Consider the following 17,964-nt stretch of genomic DNA (forward strand, 5'->3'; position numbering starts at 1 on the left):
CCGTTAGTTGCTCCTTTGGGATGAAGGATTCGCCCCCGTGGTTGAGTCGAGGTGCCTTCACCATCATCACCACCACCACCAAAACCATGGCTTGCTCTGTACCCTCACTGCAAGGGTGAGTTGTGACCAAAAAAGGGCACTTTTTGCCACTGCTGCCTCCTCCCAACATGCTGATGGAGCCCAATCCTTGGTCATTGATCATCCCTGGAGCCCATTCCCACCTTTGCTCACTGATCACTGCGGGAGCCCATTCCCACCGTTGCTATCGATGGCTGCAAGAGGCATCGATAGGTGTGTAGGGGGATGCGTTGGGTGGGTGTCTCCATGGGAAAACACCCCTTTAGGTGCTGGGCTTTGGCTTAGTGTTAAAGAAGGTTAGGGATGAGTGTAGGAGCTTGGGATGAGCTGCTCCATAGGGTCCTGGTGCTGGTGGCACCGTGCTCGAGCCCAGAGCAGCGTGTTCAAGGTGTGGGAAGAAGCTGTTAGCGGAAGCGAGGGTGATGGTGACTGTTTCCCATCCATCTGAAGCTGCTTATGGCATCATTCTGGATGTGAAACCACCCTAAATCCTGCTGGGGATGGGGGGGAGCTGGTGGCATCATCCCCAAAACCATCCCTGGGTGATGCTGGTGACACCAGGAGGGGTTTTGGTCTTGCCAGCAGCGCAAGAGCATCACCTTGTCCCCACAGGGCTGGTGGTGGGATGGACCTGAGGGCTTTCCAGCCCCTTATTCCTTGCTCCCACCCACTGAGGGGCACAATGAGGTTGGAATGACCATGCCAAGCACCTCGGGAAGGAGAAGAGCTCAACTTCACAGAGCATCCTCACCGCGCACCAAACCATCCATGTCCACACAGCACCCTCTGCCCCAGCAGGACGCAGCCGGGGAGGTGACAAGGACACCTTGTCCTGGCACACAGGAAGGGATGGGAAGGGAAAGGGTTGGGATATTGATGTACCTTGTCCAGGCGCTGCAACGAAGAGAGCCCCCAAGATCAAGCAGATCTTCTCCATCCTCCTCAGCGGCTGTGGGGCAGACCCATAGCGGTCGGGGAGCTGTGGGGCAGGTGGTCCTGTCCTGTTTTAGCAGCTCAGGGCCATGGTGTGGATGTGACCCAACGTGGTGCCCGCTGCTCTCTGCTCCCTGCCTGTGGTTGGGGGTGCAGGAAGCCAGCTCAGCGCCACGGGGCGGAGGAGCTCGATGGGGTGGCTCCATCCTGCACGTTCATAGGGAGGAAATGGGGGGTCTGCTGGAGGTGAGGTCCATGTCACGCACCTGCAGCATCCCTTGGGGTGACGGGAGCATCCCTTGGGGTGACGGGAGCCATCAGGACCATGCTCAGCCCCTGGGGGACGTGGATCTTTACAGCCCGTGATGCCATCACATCATGGGGGTGGGACAGCATCACACGGTGGGACTCATGCTCCCCCAGGTGCTGGGACTCCCATGGGGTGATGGAGAAGAGCGTGGGGCTCCTTCCTCCTCCTCTGAGGTGTGATATGGGCAGGAGGATGCTTGTGAGGTGTGACTTGGCCTTTCAGTGCTGCTCGATGGAGGGTCCTTCGCATCCTGATCCACCCCATGGGCATGAAGGACCTGCAAGGGACAAGCCATGGTGACCCCAAAGATGTGCCACCAGTTGAGCCCTGGGAGAAGGAGGTTGGCAGCAGGCAGGTGGGTGCTGTGAACAAAGTGGGCTGTGCTGGGTCCCATCCCCAGCCTGAAGGGCTCTTCCCTGGCACAGGGTGCCCAGAGAAGCTGTGGCTGCCCCATCCCTGGCAGTGTTCAAGGCCAGGTTGGACACAGGGGCTTGGAGCAACCTGCTCTAGTGGAAGGTGTCCCTGCCCGAGGCACTGGATGAGCTTTAAGCTCCCTTCCAACCCCAGGGAGCCCCAAGGGGGTTGTTTGGGCGTTATGCTGGTCCTCGGACTCTCTGATGGGTGCTGATGGGTGCATACGGGGCTCAGACCCCCCTATAGCAGGGAGACCCCAGCCTCAGTGAGGGGCTTTGATGCTGAGGACCATGCTGGGGGCCCCAGCCAAGGAGGAAGCAGATGGAAAGTCCCCAGGAAGGAGAAGTCACGTTGGCTGATGGGGACTTTCAATCCTGGGCCTTCATATGATGTACATATGGAGCAGGAATGAGGAACTGGGAGCTGGGGAGGGAGCGGAGCAGAGGACACCCACCCAGAGGTGCGGGTGTCCCAGAGAGGAGGCTTTGATGGGGCACTGGGCTCGCTGCTGGCCCTCCTCTCATTGCCCACCCATGGGTGGATGTGCTGCCCCAAGGAGCATGGTGAGAGGTGGCATGGGGACATGGGTGTCACCTCCTCCTTGGGGTGGGATGTGGGACATGGGACGTGTCCTGAGGGATTGATCACCCTCCTGCTCGCAGGGAGCACCAATAGCTGCCATATGGATCACTACCTCTTCCTGCTGGCTGGAATCCAGTTGGTCACCTGCGTGCTCCTCGCATGGATCTCCAGGTACTACAGGAGCCGGATGGCACAGCCGGGTGTCTCCCAGCTCTGTGTGGGGCTGGAGGAGGACTGACACGGTGCTATGGGGGTGATGGAGCATCCCTGGGGATGGGGATGCTGGTCCCAGTGCCAGCAGGACGTGGGGACAGGCCCCTGGGCAGCCACATCTCTGTGGTCCCCATGGGGAGCCGTGGGGATGGTTTGAGCCTCATACGGGGCAGAGCGAAGGAGAAGGTTGGGCTGGCATCATCCATGGGGATCCTACCAGGGTGACTCCTGCTATCCCCAGGGTGATTTGGGATTATGGAGCTGGGAGTGGACTGGAATGGGAAATCCCTATGGTATCCCAAAATAAAGGGGCTTGTGGCTGTAATTGCAGGAGAGACACTTTGATGGAGCTTGGGACAACCCCAGGGCCAGGCGGGGATGGGCTGGACGGGTGGAAGAGGAGGAGGAAAGCAGAAGGAAGGAGATCCCATTCCCCAAGGTCACCCTGGCTGGACCACAGCCAGCACCATCCCATGACCAGCTCCCACGTGGAGCCAATGTCAAGGGCACGGGCAATGGCAATGCCCAGGAGCTCAGCGCGCTGGCAGGATGTGACCGATGTCACAGAGCACAGGAGCTGCTCTTCTCCTTTCAAATACTTTATTCTCTATAGCAAGGTCAGAGTGAAAAACCTTCCATAAATAACAGCCCCTGGCACATGGGACAGGTAGAAAATGTCAGTCGTACAAAAACGGATGCGTGGTCAGGGTGAAGGGACACAGGGAGGACACGGGGACCCGCCACAGGACTCAGCATCATCATCATCATCACTATGAACACAATGGCGCAATGAGACCCAAAGCAGTAAGGACACCCTCATTTCCTCCCTAATGCCATACTAAGGTGATGGCCACAGACCCCAAAGAGTTGGGTGAAGACCCCACCGCCACCATGGGCACCTGGGGCCGGGCCCTTGGGTGAAGGCTCAGGCCACCACAAGGGATGGGCAGTGGTCCCCAAGCCCACATATGTGTGTGTGTCCCCCTATGGTGGCACAGGGAGGAGGTCGGTCCCTTACTGGTTTGCCCGGGGCTGGGGGGCACTGGGAGCTGCCCCCCCATGGTCAGGAGCTCCCCCGGATCCTCTCCATGTAGCTCCGGAGCTCCTCAGGATCCCGCAGCCCCATGTCCTCGCACACCCAGCGGATGTCATCCTCGCTGGCCACCAGGATGGACTGGACGTTGGGGACGGGCTCGGGGGGCTCCTCGGGGGCCCGCGCTGGGGCGAAGGTGACAAATTCCACCCTCTTCCTCCGGCCACCCCTTGGGGTGCCACCTTCCTTATGGGGCAGGGGAGCACCCGGGGTCGGGGTGCTGGGGGCACCCCCTGCTTCAGAGCCGCAGCAGCAGCGCCCATCGGTGCTCCCATCGGTGCCCCCCTTGGTGCCCACCTCGGTGCCCCCATCGGTGGCCGGGGGCTCAGGCTGCCGCCGGTCCAGCTGCCGGCTCAGCTCCTCCTGGTCGGTGCCCAACCAAACCCAGTTGTGGGGCTGTGGGGCCGATGGGGCCGCGCCAGCATCGGGCAGCTCCTTCTGCTGGTACCGCAGCACGAAGAAGATGCAGTTGATGAGGAAGATGAAGATGGCCAAGCAGAAGACACCCAACAGGACGTACATGCCGATCTCCAGGTCGGTTACGCGCTCGGGAGCCTTCACTATCTCATCCTCCTCCTCTTCCTCCTCACCAGCGTGGTTATGGCCATAACCATCCTCCTCTTCCTCCGAGGAAGACCCCAACCCTTGGAGCTTGGTGTTGGCAGGTCCCACTCCCATGGGGTCCCTCCTCCGTGGCTCGCTGGCCGCTGTCACCGCCTCTCCTGACATCGCCCCTTCTGCTCTTTGGAATGGGGAGCTGGGCCCATGGGGCCGGGGGCTACCGGGGGTGGTGGCGCGGTGGCCCCCCAATACCTCGAGCCACGCGGTGCCGGTGGCCAGCGCGGCAGCGCGGTGCCGGCCGCGGCGACAGGCGTCCGGTGGGTGCAGGCTGAGCTGCAGCAGCGCCCCGCGCCCCGGGCCCTCGGCCACCACCCATGGGTGCGCAGTGGGGACACCTGGGGAGCCCCCCACGGTGGCCACGGTGGGGTCGAGCGAGGTTAAGGTCAAGGCTGTGTCCTGCCATCCGTAGAGCTCCAATGGGGCCAGTGTGTGGTCGGAGAAGGACAACCAGACAGATAGTGTCGCCTCCTGCCGTGGGTGAAGGGAGGGATGGGACCGGGAAGCATGGAATCATGGAATGGGTTGGGATGAAGGGAGCTTAAAGCTCCTCCAGTTCCAACCCCCTGCCCCGGGCAGGGACACCTTCCACTAGAGCAGGTTGCTCCAAGCCCCTGTGTCCAACCTGGCCTTGAACACTGCCAGGGATGGGGCAGCCACAGCTTCTCTGGGAAAAGTCTGTGCCAGCGCCTCAGCACCCTCACAGGGAAGAGCTTCTGCCTCAGAGCTCATCTCAATCTCCCCTCTGGCAGGTTAAAGCCATTCCCCTTGTCCTGTTCCTACAGGCCCTTGTCCAAAGCCCCTCTCCAGGTTTCCTGGAGCCCCTTTAGGCCCTGGAGCTGCTCTAAGGTCTCCCCTTCAGGAGCCTTCTCTTCTCCAGGCTGCCCCAGCCCCGGTTCCAGCCCCCCCCCGGCTCTCACCTGCTTGGGCACACGCAGGGTCGCTGTCCCTGTGGCACTGGTGCTCACCACGCCGCGGTGGCCCGGCTCTGCCCGCGCCGCCAGGGACAGCCCCGACACGAGCTGGGCACGAAGCTCCGTCACCGTCACCTTCTCCTCCGACACCACCAGCGTCTGCTCCCCCAGGATGGAGTCCGAGAGCGGGGAGCGGACCTGGGGGTATGGGGGGGACATTGGGAGCCGCCACATCACACCTTCAGCCTCTGACATCCCTGCCCTGGTCCCACAGACCCCCCGGTTCCCTATGTCCAGCCCATGCATCCCTCCTGGGGCTCCTTCCACCTCCCATCTCCATCCCTCTGGCTCCAGAACCCCCCTCCAGCCTCCTCTCTTCATCTCTCCAGTCCCTGCACCCTGTTATCTCCTTCCAGGACCCCCTTATCTCCCTTCAGAACCCACTGGCACCCCCTTATCTCCCTCCAGGACCCCTCTGCACCCCCAGCTCCCTCCAGGACCTCCTTGAACCTCTTTATCTCCCTCCAGGACCCTTCTACACGACCTCAGCTCCCCCAGGACTCCCCCGCACCCCCCAGGACACCCCTGCACCCTCCCAGGACCTCTCAGGACCCCCCCATCTCCCTGCAGGACCCCTCTGCAACCCCTATTTCACCCCAGGACCCCCCTATCTCTCTCCAGGACCCCCCAGAACCCTCCTATCTCTCCCTAGGACCCCCCCTGCACCCCCAAGGACCCCCCCATTTACCTCCAGGACCTCCCAATCCCCCTCCAGGACCCCCTGCACCCCCCTATTTCCCCCCAGGACCCTCTTATCTCTCCCTAGGACCCCCCTGCACCCCCAAGGACCCCCCCATTTACCTCCAGGACCTCCCAATCTCCCTCCAGGACCCTCCTGCACCTCCTTATCTCCCCCCAGGACTCCCCTCTACCCCCGCAGCACCCTTCTGCACCCTTCCATCTCCCTCCAGGACCCCCCTGCACCCCATTATCTCCCTCCAGGACTCCCCTCTACCCCCGCAGCACCCTTCTGCACCCTTCCATCTCCCTCCAGGACCCCCCTACATCCCCCCATCTCCCCCCAGGGCCCCCCTATATCCCCTCAGGACCCCCCCCTGCACCCCCTAAAAGCCACCCCCCCCACAATCCCTACCTCCACCGAGGTGACCCCGGGCTCCCGTCCCACCACGACGGGTCCCGGCTCCAGCGCGGCCACGCGGGGGTCCTGTACGCGGGTGCGTGCGGCCACCAGGGAGGTGACATCGAGGAGCCAGGCGGGGCCGGGCAGGTAGGCGAGGGGCCGGCCCCCGTCCAGCGGGTGCGCCGCGAAGTGCGCCAGGACCCGCAGCGCCGTGCGCTGGAACTGCGGGCGGCAGCCCCGCCAGCGCCGCGCCGCCTCCGCGCCCGCCTCCGCCGCCTCCTCCGGAGCGCTGCGGGGCACCGGGACGTGGGAACGGGAGATGGGGATCGGAATGAGGGGCACCGGGACGTGGGAACGGGACAGGGGGGCACCGGCACACGGGTGGGACCGGGAGATGGGGATGGGGGGCACCGGGATGTGGGAATGGGACATGGGTGGCACCGGGACACGGGTGGGACCGGGAGATGGGGATGGGGGGCACCGGGACGTGGGAACGGGACACGGGGGCACCGGCACATGCGTGGGACCGGGAGATGGGGATGGGGGGCACCGGGACACGGGTGGGACCGGGACATGGGGACGGGGATACGGGAGGCACCGAGACGTGGGAACGGGACAGGGGGGCACTGGGACACGGGTGGCACTGGGACACAGGGATGGGGGACATCGGGACGTGGGAACGGGACAGGGGGGCACCGGGACACGGGTGGGACCAGGAGATGGGGATGGGGATGGGGGGCACCGGGACACGGGTGGGACCGGGACATGAGGACGGGGATACGGGAGGCACCGGGATGTGGGAATGGGACAGGGGGGCACCGGGATGTGGGAACGGGACAGGGGGGCACCGCGACACGGGTGGGACCGGGGCACGGGGATGGGGGACATCGGGAGGTGGGAACGGGACAGGGGGCACCGCGACACGGGTGGGACCGGGAGATGGGGATGGGGATACGGGAGGCACCGGGATGTGGGAATGGGACGGGAGGGGCACCAGGACGTGGGAACGGGAGATGGGGATAGGGGGCACCGGGACGTGGGAACGGGACAGAGGGGCACCGGGACGTGGGAACGGGACATGGAGGGCACCGGGACACGGGTGGGACCGGGATATGGGGATGGGGGGCACCGGGATGTGGGAATGGGACATGGGTGGCATCGGGGCATGGGTGGTACCAGGACGTGAGGATGGGACACGGGTGTCGCTGGGACACAGGGATGGGGATACAGGTGGTACTGGGATGTAGGGATGGGACACGGGTGGTACCGGGACGTGGGGATGGGGAGGGGTGGCTGTGAGGGATGTGTAGTGAGTGTGTAGGGGCTCAGCGGGGCAGGGCTGCACAGCACCATGGGGTTTAATGTGGGAGGGACGTGTGTCATGAGTGTGTGAGGGCTCAGCGGGGCGCAGCACCACGGGGCTCAGCAGGGCAGGGACACACGTCACGAGTGTGGTGGGGGCTCAGTGGGGCAGGGGTGCACAGCACTATGGGGTTTAATGGAGCAGCCACACATGTCACGAGTACACAGGGGCTCAGCAGGGCAGGGACATGTCACGAGAGCGTAGGGGCTCAGTGGGGCTGGGGAGCAACATGGGGCTCAATGGGGCAGTCACTCATGTCACGAGCACACAGGGGCTCAGCGGGGCGGTCACTCATGTAATGATCACGCAGGGGCTCAGCGGGGCGGTCACTCATGTCATGAGCACACAGGGGCTCAGTAGGGCAGGGACATGTGTCACAAGAGCGGAGGGGCTCAGCGGGGCGGTCACTCATGTCACGAGCACATGGGGGCTCAGCGGGGCCGTCACTCATGTCACAAGCACGCAGGGGCTCAGTGAGGCGGTCACTCATGTCACGAGCACACGGGGGCTCAGCGGGGCGGTCACTCATGTCACGAGCACACGGGGGCTCAGCAGGGGAGGGACATGTGTCACAAGAGTGTAGGGGCTCAGCGGGGCAGTCACTCATGTAATGATCACGCAGGGGCTCAGCGGGGCGGTCACTCATGTCACGAGCACGCAAGGGCTCAGCAGGGTGATCACTCATGTCACGAGCATGCGGGGGCTCAGCGGGGCGGTCACTCATGTCACGAGCACGCGGGGGCTCAGCACAGTGTCACGTCCCCCCCCTTAGGTTCCAGCCTCACCTCTCGGTGCCACCAGGCAGGCGCCAGCCCCTCACTTGCTCCAGCGCCGTGTCCCCGAGCTGGACGCGCAGCGGCAGCAGCGGGGCCCACACGGTGAAGCGCAGGGACGCGTGCAGGCGCCGGCACCAGAAATCCACCCGCGCCCCACGGGCCCCGCGGCTCTCCTTGCCCCCCACGTACACCGCGTCGCACCCATCCGAAACCTGGGTGATATAGGGGATATAGGGAGGATATATGCGGGTTCTATGGGGATATGGGGGGGGTTTGGGGGTCCCACTCACCTGCAGGACCTGCTTGTCGGCTGACTCGCACCCTGGGGGCTCCGGGAGCTCAGTGATGCCACCCCCTGCCTCCACTGCCACCAGTTTGACCGGCACGAAGCGGGGGACCCCTGTCAATGGGGCTGTGTTGAGGATCTCCAGGTCCTGTGGGGCAGAGTGGGGCTGAGCACATGGCACTATGGGGATGATGGGGATGGGATGGTGGGGATGGAGTGATGGGGATGGGATGGTGGGGATGGGATGGTGGGGATGGGGTGATGGGGATGGGATAGTGAGGATGGGATGATGAGGGTGGGATGATGGGGATGGGATGGTGAGGAATGGGTGATAGGGATGGGATAGTTGGGATGGGATGATGGGGATGGGATGGTGGGGATGGGATGGTGGGGATGAGGTAATCAGGATGGGATGATGGGGATGGCGTGATAGGGGTGGGATGACGGGGATGGGATGGTGGGGATGGGATGGTGGGGATGGGATGGGGGGTACCCACCTGTACAAGGGGGACGAGGGCACGGACATCCCGCTCCGACACTTGGATCTCCCACACCAGTTTGTCCTTCTGCGCCTCGGGGTCCTGCCCTGGGTACTCCACTTGCCACGTGAGGGGCCGCGCCGGCGCCAGCCCCCCCGTCCCGTTCTCCACCGCCACATCCAGATGCAGGAACGCCGTGGAATCAGCCACCCTGTGCCACCGTATGGGAACCAAGCTGCCCTTTACCCCCCCTCCCAGTCCCCACACTGGGCCATACTGGGGTGCATGGACAGGTCCCATAGCGGGTATCCCCTACCTGGAGCCACCACGAGCATCCCCGCTCCTCCGGCACGTCACCACCACCGCCGAGTGCTTGGGGCCGCGGGTGCGCTCCAGTTGGGTCGTCCACGCACTGGGCGCCCCAGCGCGGGCACCCACCACTTGCAGCCCCTTCTTGGCCTTGATCCTGCCGGTGCATCCCCATCAGACCATGTCCCCATCCCACTTTGTGCCCCCCTCTAACCCGCGGGGTGTCCCCGCGGTGTCTCACCGGAGCACCAAGTGGTCGGCGGTGAAGTTGTGCCGCAGGGTGATGGTCGCGGTGAAGCGCTGCCCCGGCCGCAGGGTGGCATCGGGTACCCGCAGCAGCACCTTGTCATCCAGCCTCACCTCCTGCCACCGCACCGGCTCCGCCACCCGCAGCTCCAGCGTGCCCAGGGACCGCAGGGCATCGCCGGCACGGCCCCGCTCCCGGCTCCCGCCGCGGCATTCCCGGGATGCCGACACGCTGTAGTGCAGCTCGGCCGCTTCGGGGGGCTCGGGGTGATCGGAGGCTCGGGGTGTGGAGGGGGAGAACCAGCGCGGGGGGATCTCCAGCTCCACCACGCAAGCGCCCAGGGGTGCCTGGAGGGGAGAGGGGGGTCCTTGGTTTGTCCCGGTTTGGGGTTGGGGGGATCAAGTGGGGTGAGCCCACGGTGACCGTGGTGGCACTGACCTGCAGGCGGCACATCCCACGGGCCACCCGGCCGCGGTGGTGTGCGTGGAGGGTGACACAGGGCAGGTCACGGTCCTTGGGGTGATTCTGCTCCGTGGGGTGATCCCGCTTTCTGGCGTGATCCCACTCTCCAGGGTGATCCTGCTGCTTGGGGTGATCCCACTCTCTGGGGTGATCCCACTCCTTGGGGTGATCCCGGCTCCTGGGGTGATTCTGCTCCTTGGGGTGATCCCATTCTCCAGGATGATCCCGCTCCTTGGGGTGATCCTGCTCCTTGGGGTGATCCTGCTCCTTAGAGTGATCCCTCTTTCCGGGGTGATCCTGCTCCCCGTGATGATCCCGCTCGCTGGAATGATCCCTCTTCCCAGCCATCCAGTCAGGCCCATAGAGGTGGAACAGCACCCGGGCGAAGGGCTCCGCCGGTGACACGGAGCTCTCGATGGACACAGCACGGACAGCCCAAGCTTCCCCATGGTCCTTCTCCATGGGCACCTCCTGCAGCGGGACAGGGATGGTGGCATCGGGGTGCTGAGCCCCCCCCCCAAAAAAGGGTGCATGAAGGTGTTTGGGGAGCACTTTACCTGCCGGGTGCTGAAGGGGGGGTAGGTGGCCTGGAGCAGGGGCTGGGTGCCGGAGCCGTGCCGCAGCACCAGGAAGGTCTCGGTGCGGGTGTACATGGAGGTGTTGGTGGGGACGTCCTGGTCTACCCGTTGCAAGCGGTAATATTCGGGTACACCGAGGAGCTCCAGCTCTGCCGGGAGGTACACGGGGTCCGGGGGGTCCCCGTCACCCCTCGCTGTGAGGACAAGGGGTTGTGTCACCATAGATGGTGGCATCAGGGGGCTTCATGCCCACCTCCTCCGTGAGAACACCGCTGTTGACACTGCCATGGCCCCATAGAGCATCCCCATATCCATGTCACCCCCTCCTTGGGGACAGCATCACCTCATGCACCCCCCCAACTTTGTCCCTTGTGTGCCCCACTGTGGGTGCTGCTCCCCATTCGTGACAACGCTATTGGGGGAGCCGGGATGGTGGCATCCCCATGCACATGGAGCGCATCCCGGCGGGATGCCCGGGCAGGGCTTAGCAGGGATAGATCCCAGCGATCCAATGAATTGGGAAGGGAGGGGGATATTCCCGGTGGGAAGCAGGGAGGAATTTCACAGCGGATCCTCAGCGGGATCCCCTCGGGATCCCGCTGTGTGGAAGCGAATCCCGAATGGTTGCGGGGAGGGGGGAAGGATTCAGCCCATATCGCGATCGCGATCGCGATCGGTACCGGTCGCACTCACCCGATGCGCAGAGCAGGGCAGCGGTCAGCAGCGCCAACCGCGGGCCCGGGGCCGGTGGCGGGGCCGGTGCGGGGGCCATGGCCGGGCTCGTCCGCCGCTCCCGTCCCTCCGCCTCCCGCACAGACAATGGGGCCGGGGCGGGACCCGCACCGGCACCGCCTCGTCCCGCCGGGTCCTAAACACCGGCTCTTGCCCGCCCTGGGCAGCGCCGAGCACCGCGGCCAGTGCCCGGCCCCTTCCACTTCCAATCGCGCTCCACAGCCCCGTTCCCATTCCCATCCCTATCCCCATTCCCACCCCGTCCTGCTCCCCATTGCATTCCCCATGCCCATTCCCGTCAGTCTCCCCATCCCATTCCCATCCTGCTCCCCAGCCCGCTCCCCAGCCCCACTTCCATCCCTATCCCCATTCTCATCCCATTCTCCATCCCCACTCTTATCCCACTCCCATCCCCACTCCACTCCCCATTCCCATCCCATCCTGCTCCCCATCCCGCTCCCCATCCCCATTCCCATCCCACTCCTCATTCCCATTTCCATCCCTATCCCCATTCCCATCCCATTCCCCATCCCCACTCTCATCCCACTCTCATTCCCATTCCGCTCCCCATTCCCATCCCATCCTGCTCCCTATTCCACTCCCCATCCCCATTCCCATCCCCATTCCACTCCCCATTCCCATTCCCATCCTGCTCCCCATCCCCATTCCCATCCCCATCTCCACCCCATCCTGCTCCCCATTCCACTCCTCATTCCCATTCCCATCCTGCTCCCCATTCCCATCCCATTCCCCATCTCTGCTCTCGTCCCACTCCCATCCCCATCCCACTCCCCATTCCCATTCCCATCCCCATCTCCACCCCATCCTGCTCCCCATTCCACTCCTCATTCCCATTCCCATTCTGCTCCCCAATCCCATCCTCTTTCCCAACTCTATCCCATTCCCATCCCCCTTCCCATCCCTTTCCCATTCCCATCCCACTCCCCATCGCCATTTCCACCCCTATCCTCATCCCCTTCCCATTCCCATCCCACCCTATCCCCATTCCACTCCCCATTCCCATCCCCATCCCACTCCCCATCCCCCTTCCCATCCTTCTCCCATTCCCACCCTATCCCCACCCCACTCCCCATTCCCACCCCCATTCCATCTCTATCCCATCCCCATCCCCACCGCAGGACCCACCATGGGGCACAACGAGCCCCATGCACAGACCCCCGAGCGGGGGGGGGGGGCTCTCAGGGTCCGTCCTTCCCCGTCCCACCCTGATCGAGGTAACTGGGGGCCACGGGGTGTCATTGGGGACCCCTGGGGGGCAGACACGGCCTGGGGGGGGCACAGCAGCAGCCACAGGGATGGAGACGGGGTCGGATCCTGCTGCTTGTCCCCCTCAGCACCATCAGCAAACAGAGGGAGAAGGCTGAGCGTACAGGACCCCCCCTGCACCCCAAACCAGCACCACAGTGAGGTTGGGGGGGGGGGGGCCGGGCAGCCCCCCAAAGGGACCCCCCCATATCCCAACTGGGGAGATGGAACAAATCAGACTGGGATGAAACCGGGTTTATTCAGACCCACGTATCAAAACCAGTTTAAAAAGCAGCTTAAAACCCGAGCGCTGACAGCGGGGGGCGGGATCGGGGGGGTGCATCGCCCCCCATGTGTGGGGTGAACCCCCATTGCGGCCCGAGGTCGGGAGCAGGTCCCCCCCCACACACGCTGGTGGGGCACACAAGGCACTAGATCAGGCAAAAGGGGGGGTCATGGTGCTCACCCCCCCCCCATGGCAGACCCAAGCATGGGGCGGGGGGGGCACTTGGGGGTCCCCAAGTCTGCAGGGGGACACCCCCCCCCCACTCTGAGGAAGGCACTTTAGGCTTGGGGGAAGGGACTGGGAGCACGTCCCCAGCTTTTGGGGTGCTGCAATAAGGGGGCCCTCACTGTGTGGAATGGGGGGGCCCAGGGGGATGCATGTTTGTGGGTACAGACCCAAGGCAATGGGGCGCAATGGGGCAGCTTATGGGGTGTGTGTTTGGGGGTCTCCCTCCTCCCTGTTCTGGGGGGTCCCCCCCTTCTGCCATCGATGGGAGCATGTCCCAGCTTTTGGGGTGCTGTGCTCAGGGATGGGGGTCCCGGGGTCCCAGCAGGTCGCATGCTTGGGGTTCCAGAGCCAAGGCAATGGGGCGCAGTGGGGCGCAATGGGGCAGCGCGTTGGGGTCCTCACTCCTCCCTGCTCCGGGGTCCCCCCCACTTTTGCCACCAATGGGTGCATGTCCCAAGCTTTGGGGTGCTGTGCTCAGGGATGGGGGTCCCAGGGTCCCAGCAGGTCGCATGCTTGGGGGTCCAGAGCCAAGGCAATGGGGCAGCTTATGGGGTGCGTGTTGGGGGCCTCACTCCTCCCTGTTCCGGGGTCCCCCCACTTTTGCCACCAATGGGTGCATGTCCCAAGCTTTGGGGTGCTGTGCTCAGGGATGGAGGTCCCGGGGTCCCAGCAGGTCGCGTGCTTGGGGGTCCAGAGCCAAGGCAATGGGGCACAATGGGGCATCTTGTGGGGTGCGTGTTGGGGTCCCCCCCACTTCTGCCACCAATGGGTGCATGTCCCAAGCTTTGGGGTGCTGTGCTCAGGGATGGGGTTCCAGAGCCAAGGCAATGGGGCGCAGTGGGGCGCAGTGGGGCAGCGCGTCGGGGCCCTCACTCCTCCCTGTTGCGGGGTCCCCCCCACTGCTGCCTCCTGCGCAGCTCCTCCACCTTCCACTCGAGGCTGCGCACGGCGGCCTCCAGCGGCGGGCGGGGCGCGGCGGGCGGCAGGAGGCAGTGCAGGCCCCAGAGCGCCAGCAGCAGCGCGGCCTGCGCCGTGGGGCTCCGCGCCGAGCCCGCCACCCACAGGAAGGCGCCCAGGAAGCAGCAGCGCCGCGCGCCCCGCAGCAGCGGCAGCAGCAGCGGCCGCAGGCGGGAGCCCAGCCCCGACAGCGCCAGCGCCGCCAGCGCCCACAGCAGCACCCGCTGCACCGCGCCCGCGCCCGGCGCCGCCGCCCGCACCGCGGGGGAGCCTGCAACGGAGACGGGCGGGAGTCAGGCGCCGGTGGCGCTGGTGGCGCTGGTGTTAATGGTGGCGCTGGTGTGTTACTGGTGCTACTGGTGTTAATGGTGGCGCTGGTGTGTTACTGGTGCTACTGGTGTTAATGGTGTGCAGCACTGGTGCTACTGGTGTTAATGGTGGCACTGGTGTGTTACTGGTGCTACTGGTGCTACTGGTGTTAATGGTGCTACTGGTGTTACTCGTGCTACTGGTGTTACTGGTGTCACTGGTGTGTTACTGGTGTTAATGCTGTTAATGCTGTTGATGGTGTGCGCCACTGGTGCTACTGGTGTTAATGCTGGTGCTGGTGTGCAGCACTGGTGTTAATGGTGTTACCGGTGTGCAGCACTGGTACTACTGGTGTTAATGGTGGCACTGGTGTGCAGCACTGGTGTTACTGGTGTTACTGGTGTCACTGGTGTTACTGGTGCTACTGGTGTTAATGGTGTGCAGCACTGGTGCTACTGGTGTTAATGGTGGCACTGGTGTTACTGGTGTCACTGGTGGGTTACTGGTGCGTTACTGGTGTTAGTGCTGTTAATGGTGTTTATGGTGTGCACCACTGGTGCTACTGGTGTTAATGGTGGCACTAGTGTGCAGTACTGGTATTACTGGTGTTAATGGTGTTAATGGTGTTACTGGTGTGCAGCACTGGTGTTACTGGTGTTAATGGTGTGCAGCACCGGTGCTACTGGTGTTAATGGTGTTAATGGTGTGTGGCACTGGTGCTACTGGTGTTAATGGTGTTAATGGTGTGTGGCACTGGTGTTACTGGTGTTTCTGCTGGCACCAGTGTGTGGCACTGGTGTTATTGGTATTAATGGTGGTTAATGGTGGCGCCGGTGGCACTGGTGTGTGTCACTGGTGTCACTGGTGCCACCGGTAACTCACCGCTGACGCCGGCGGCCGCCAGGAGATCCGCCAGGCTCCCGCAGAGCGCGCTCAGGGCAGCCGCGATCCCGGCGGAGACGACCCAGAGCGAGTGGGACAGGAACTGCGGGAGGGGCGGCGCTTGGAGCGGCGGCCCGGAGCCCCCGTTCCGCGCCCTATGGGGTCTGTGGGGCCGGGACAGCCCTGGGATGCAGCCCCCCCGTTCCATGTCCTGCATGTGCTGTGGGGCTGGGATATCATTGGGATTTAGCTTCCCAACATGTGCCGTGGGGGTGGGATATCATTGGGATGCAGCCCCCCCATTCCATGTCCCACATGTCCCACATGTGCTTCGGGATTGGGATATGACTGGGATGCTGCCCCCCCTCGGTACCATGGGGCTGGGATGGGATATGACTGGGATACAGCCCCCCCTTGGTGCCATAGGGCTGGGATAGCACTGGGATGCAGCCCCCATTCCACATCCCACATGTCCCATGGGGCTGGGATGCTGCCCCCCAATGTGTGCCATGGGGTTGGGATAGCACTGGGATGCAGCCCCCATTCACTGTCCCATATATCCCACATGTGCCATGGGGCTGGGATGGGATATCCCCGGCATGCAGCCCCCATGCCACATCCCACATGTCCCATGGGGCTGGGATGCTGCCCCCCAGTGTGTGCCATGGGGGTGGGATATCACTGGGATGCAGCCCCCATTCCACATATCCCACATGTGCCATGGGGCTGGGATAGGATGTCACTGGGATGCAGTTCCTCCCACCCCACATGTCCCACATGTGCCATGGGGCCAGGATATCACTGGGATGCAGCCCCCATTCCATGTCCCAATGTCCTACATGTGCCATGGGGCTGGGATAGGATATCACTGGGATGCAGTTCCTCCCATCCCACACGTCCCACGTGTCCCCCATGTGCCATGGGGCTGGGATGGGATATCACTGGGATGCAGTTCCTCCCATCCCACATGTCCCACATGTCCCCCATGTGCCATGGGGCTGGGATGGGATATCCCTGGCATGCAGCTCCCATTCCACATCTCACACGTGCCATGGGGCTGGGATGGGATATCTTTGGGATGCAGTTCCTCCCACCCCACATATCCCCCATGCCCCATGGGTCCGGGACGCAGCCCCCCAGCCCGTGCCATGGGGCAGGACCCACCTCCGCCACTGCGCGCAGGGGCTGCGGTCCCAGCCCGCTCTCCAGCGCCTCCCAGGCGGCTCTGCCGAGCCGGGACAGGGCATCATCCTGCGCCGTCACCGCCCGGCCCCACAGCACCAGCACCAGCACCAGCAGCGCCCGGCTGGGTCCCGCCGCCATCCCGGGGGGGGGGTCTGTGGGGATACGTGTGGGACCGGGGCCGGTGTGTGCCCCCCCCCCCCCCATAACCGGCCCTCGGGGACCCCCTGCACCGGGCCCCGGCTATTTTGGGATGGGGACATGGGACACGGCTCTGCCCTGGCCAAGGACACGGGGGGGGGGACACACACATGTGGGTGCTGAGGGGTGGGGGGCAGACATCACTGCACCCCCCCATAGAGACCCACACCCCCCATAGCCCATAGAGACCCACACCCCCCATAGCGACCCACACACACATATCCCCCTGGGGGCGCCCCACTTCTCCTCACCCCCCCTGTGCCCCATTTATCCCCCTCCCCCATCACTGTCCTGGCCCGGGTGACCCATTTCCACCCCATCTCTCAGACCCACCCCTCCTCCATCCCCATGACCCCCCCATCCCTCTTTGTCCCCCACACCCGATGGGACAACCCAATCCCACCAGGTCCCCCCTATCCCATTGGGACCCCCCAATACCCGGGTCCCCCCCACTTGGGACCCCCCCAATCCCCTCACATCCCGTCCCCCCCCCACCTCCCGTGACCCCCCAATCCCTTCGGGTCCCTCCAACCTCCCCATGACCCCCCCCCCCCACCCCCTGGATCCCCCCCTGCCCCCTAAATCCTCCCCTATCAGGGGGTCCCCCCACTTGGAACCCCCTATTGAGACCCCCCTAATACCCTCATGTTCCCCCATATACCCCCGGTACCGCCGGGCCCCCCCCAATCCCATCGGGACCCCCCAACACCTTCAGAGCCCCCCCCACCAACCGCGACCACACAACCCCCGGGGTCCCCCTTCCTTTAGACCACCCCAGTCCTTCCGGGACCCCTAAATCCTCACCGGCTCTCACCGGACCCCCCCCCCTCCGGGTCCCCCCCATCCCATATCCCCCCCTTAACCCGCCCGCCCCCCATTTCTAGCCCCCCCCCCCACCCCGCTCCCCCCCTCCCCTCCGCGGGCGGCGCTCACCGTCACCGCACGGGGGCGCTGCGGAGCGGGGCGGGCGGGAGCGGGCGCCCAGACCACAATGGCCGCCTCTACCACTGCCGCCACCACCGCGGGGCACGCTGGGAGCTGTAGTCCAGACCGGCCGCGGGGCACGATGGGAGTTGTAGTCCTCCTCCCTCCCGCTCTATGGCAACACCACCCTCCCCTCAGTGA

At 64.4% G+C, this 17,964-nt stretch overlaps 2 protein-coding genes across 3 annotated transcripts; both read right to left on the reverse strand.

Annotated features, from left to right (window-relative positions):
- Positions 1-3,113: 3,113 nt before the first annotated feature.
- On the reverse strand, positions 3,114-11,624 carry TMEM132A (transmembrane protein 132A). Its single transcript, XM_030483588.1, has 11 exons — positions 11,490-11,624; positions 10,776-10,990; positions 10,195-10,689; positions 9,751-10,103; positions 9,517-9,666; positions 9,219-9,411; positions 8,726-8,869; positions 8,445-8,647; positions 6,309-6,585; positions 5,162-5,353; positions 3,114-4,712 (listed from the first exon to the last, which is right to left on the reverse strand). The coding sequence occupies exons 1-11, from the start codon at positions 11,566-11,568 to the stop codon at positions 3,594-3,596; spliced, it is 3,420 nt and encodes a 1,139-aa protein (XP_030339448.1). The 5' UTR covers positions 11,569-11,624; the 3' UTR covers positions 3,114-3,593.
- Positions 11,625-13,034: 1,410 nt separating this feature from the next.
- Positions 13,035-17,846, reverse strand: TMEM109 (transmembrane protein 109). 2 transcript variants are annotated; one of them, XM_030483704.1, is made up of 4 exons: positions 17,773-17,846; positions 16,621-16,793; positions 15,457-15,559; positions 13,035-14,536 (listed from the first exon to the last, which is right to left on the reverse strand). In XM_030483704.1, the coding sequence occupies exons 2-4, from the start codon at positions 16,777-16,779 to the stop codon at positions 14,178-14,180; spliced, it is 621 nt and encodes a 206-aa protein (XP_030339564.1). In that variant the 5' UTR covers positions 16,780-16,793; positions 17,773-17,846; the 3' UTR covers positions 13,035-14,177. The 2 variants fall into 2 exon arrangements, with proteins under 2 accessions (XP_030339564.1, XP_030339563.1); XM_030483703.1 differs by lacking the exon at positions 17,773-17,846 and having other exon boundaries at positions 16,621-16,992.
- Positions 17,847-17,964: the final 118 nt, after the last annotated feature.

Source organism: Strigops habroptila, chromosome 4 (genome assembly GCF_004027225.2).
Source record: "Strigops habroptila isolate Jane chromosome 4, bStrHab1.2.pri, whole genome shotgun sequence".
In the NCBI taxonomy this organism is placed as follows: Eukaryota; Metazoa; Chordata; class Aves; order Psittaciformes; family Psittacidae; genus Strigops; species Strigops habroptila.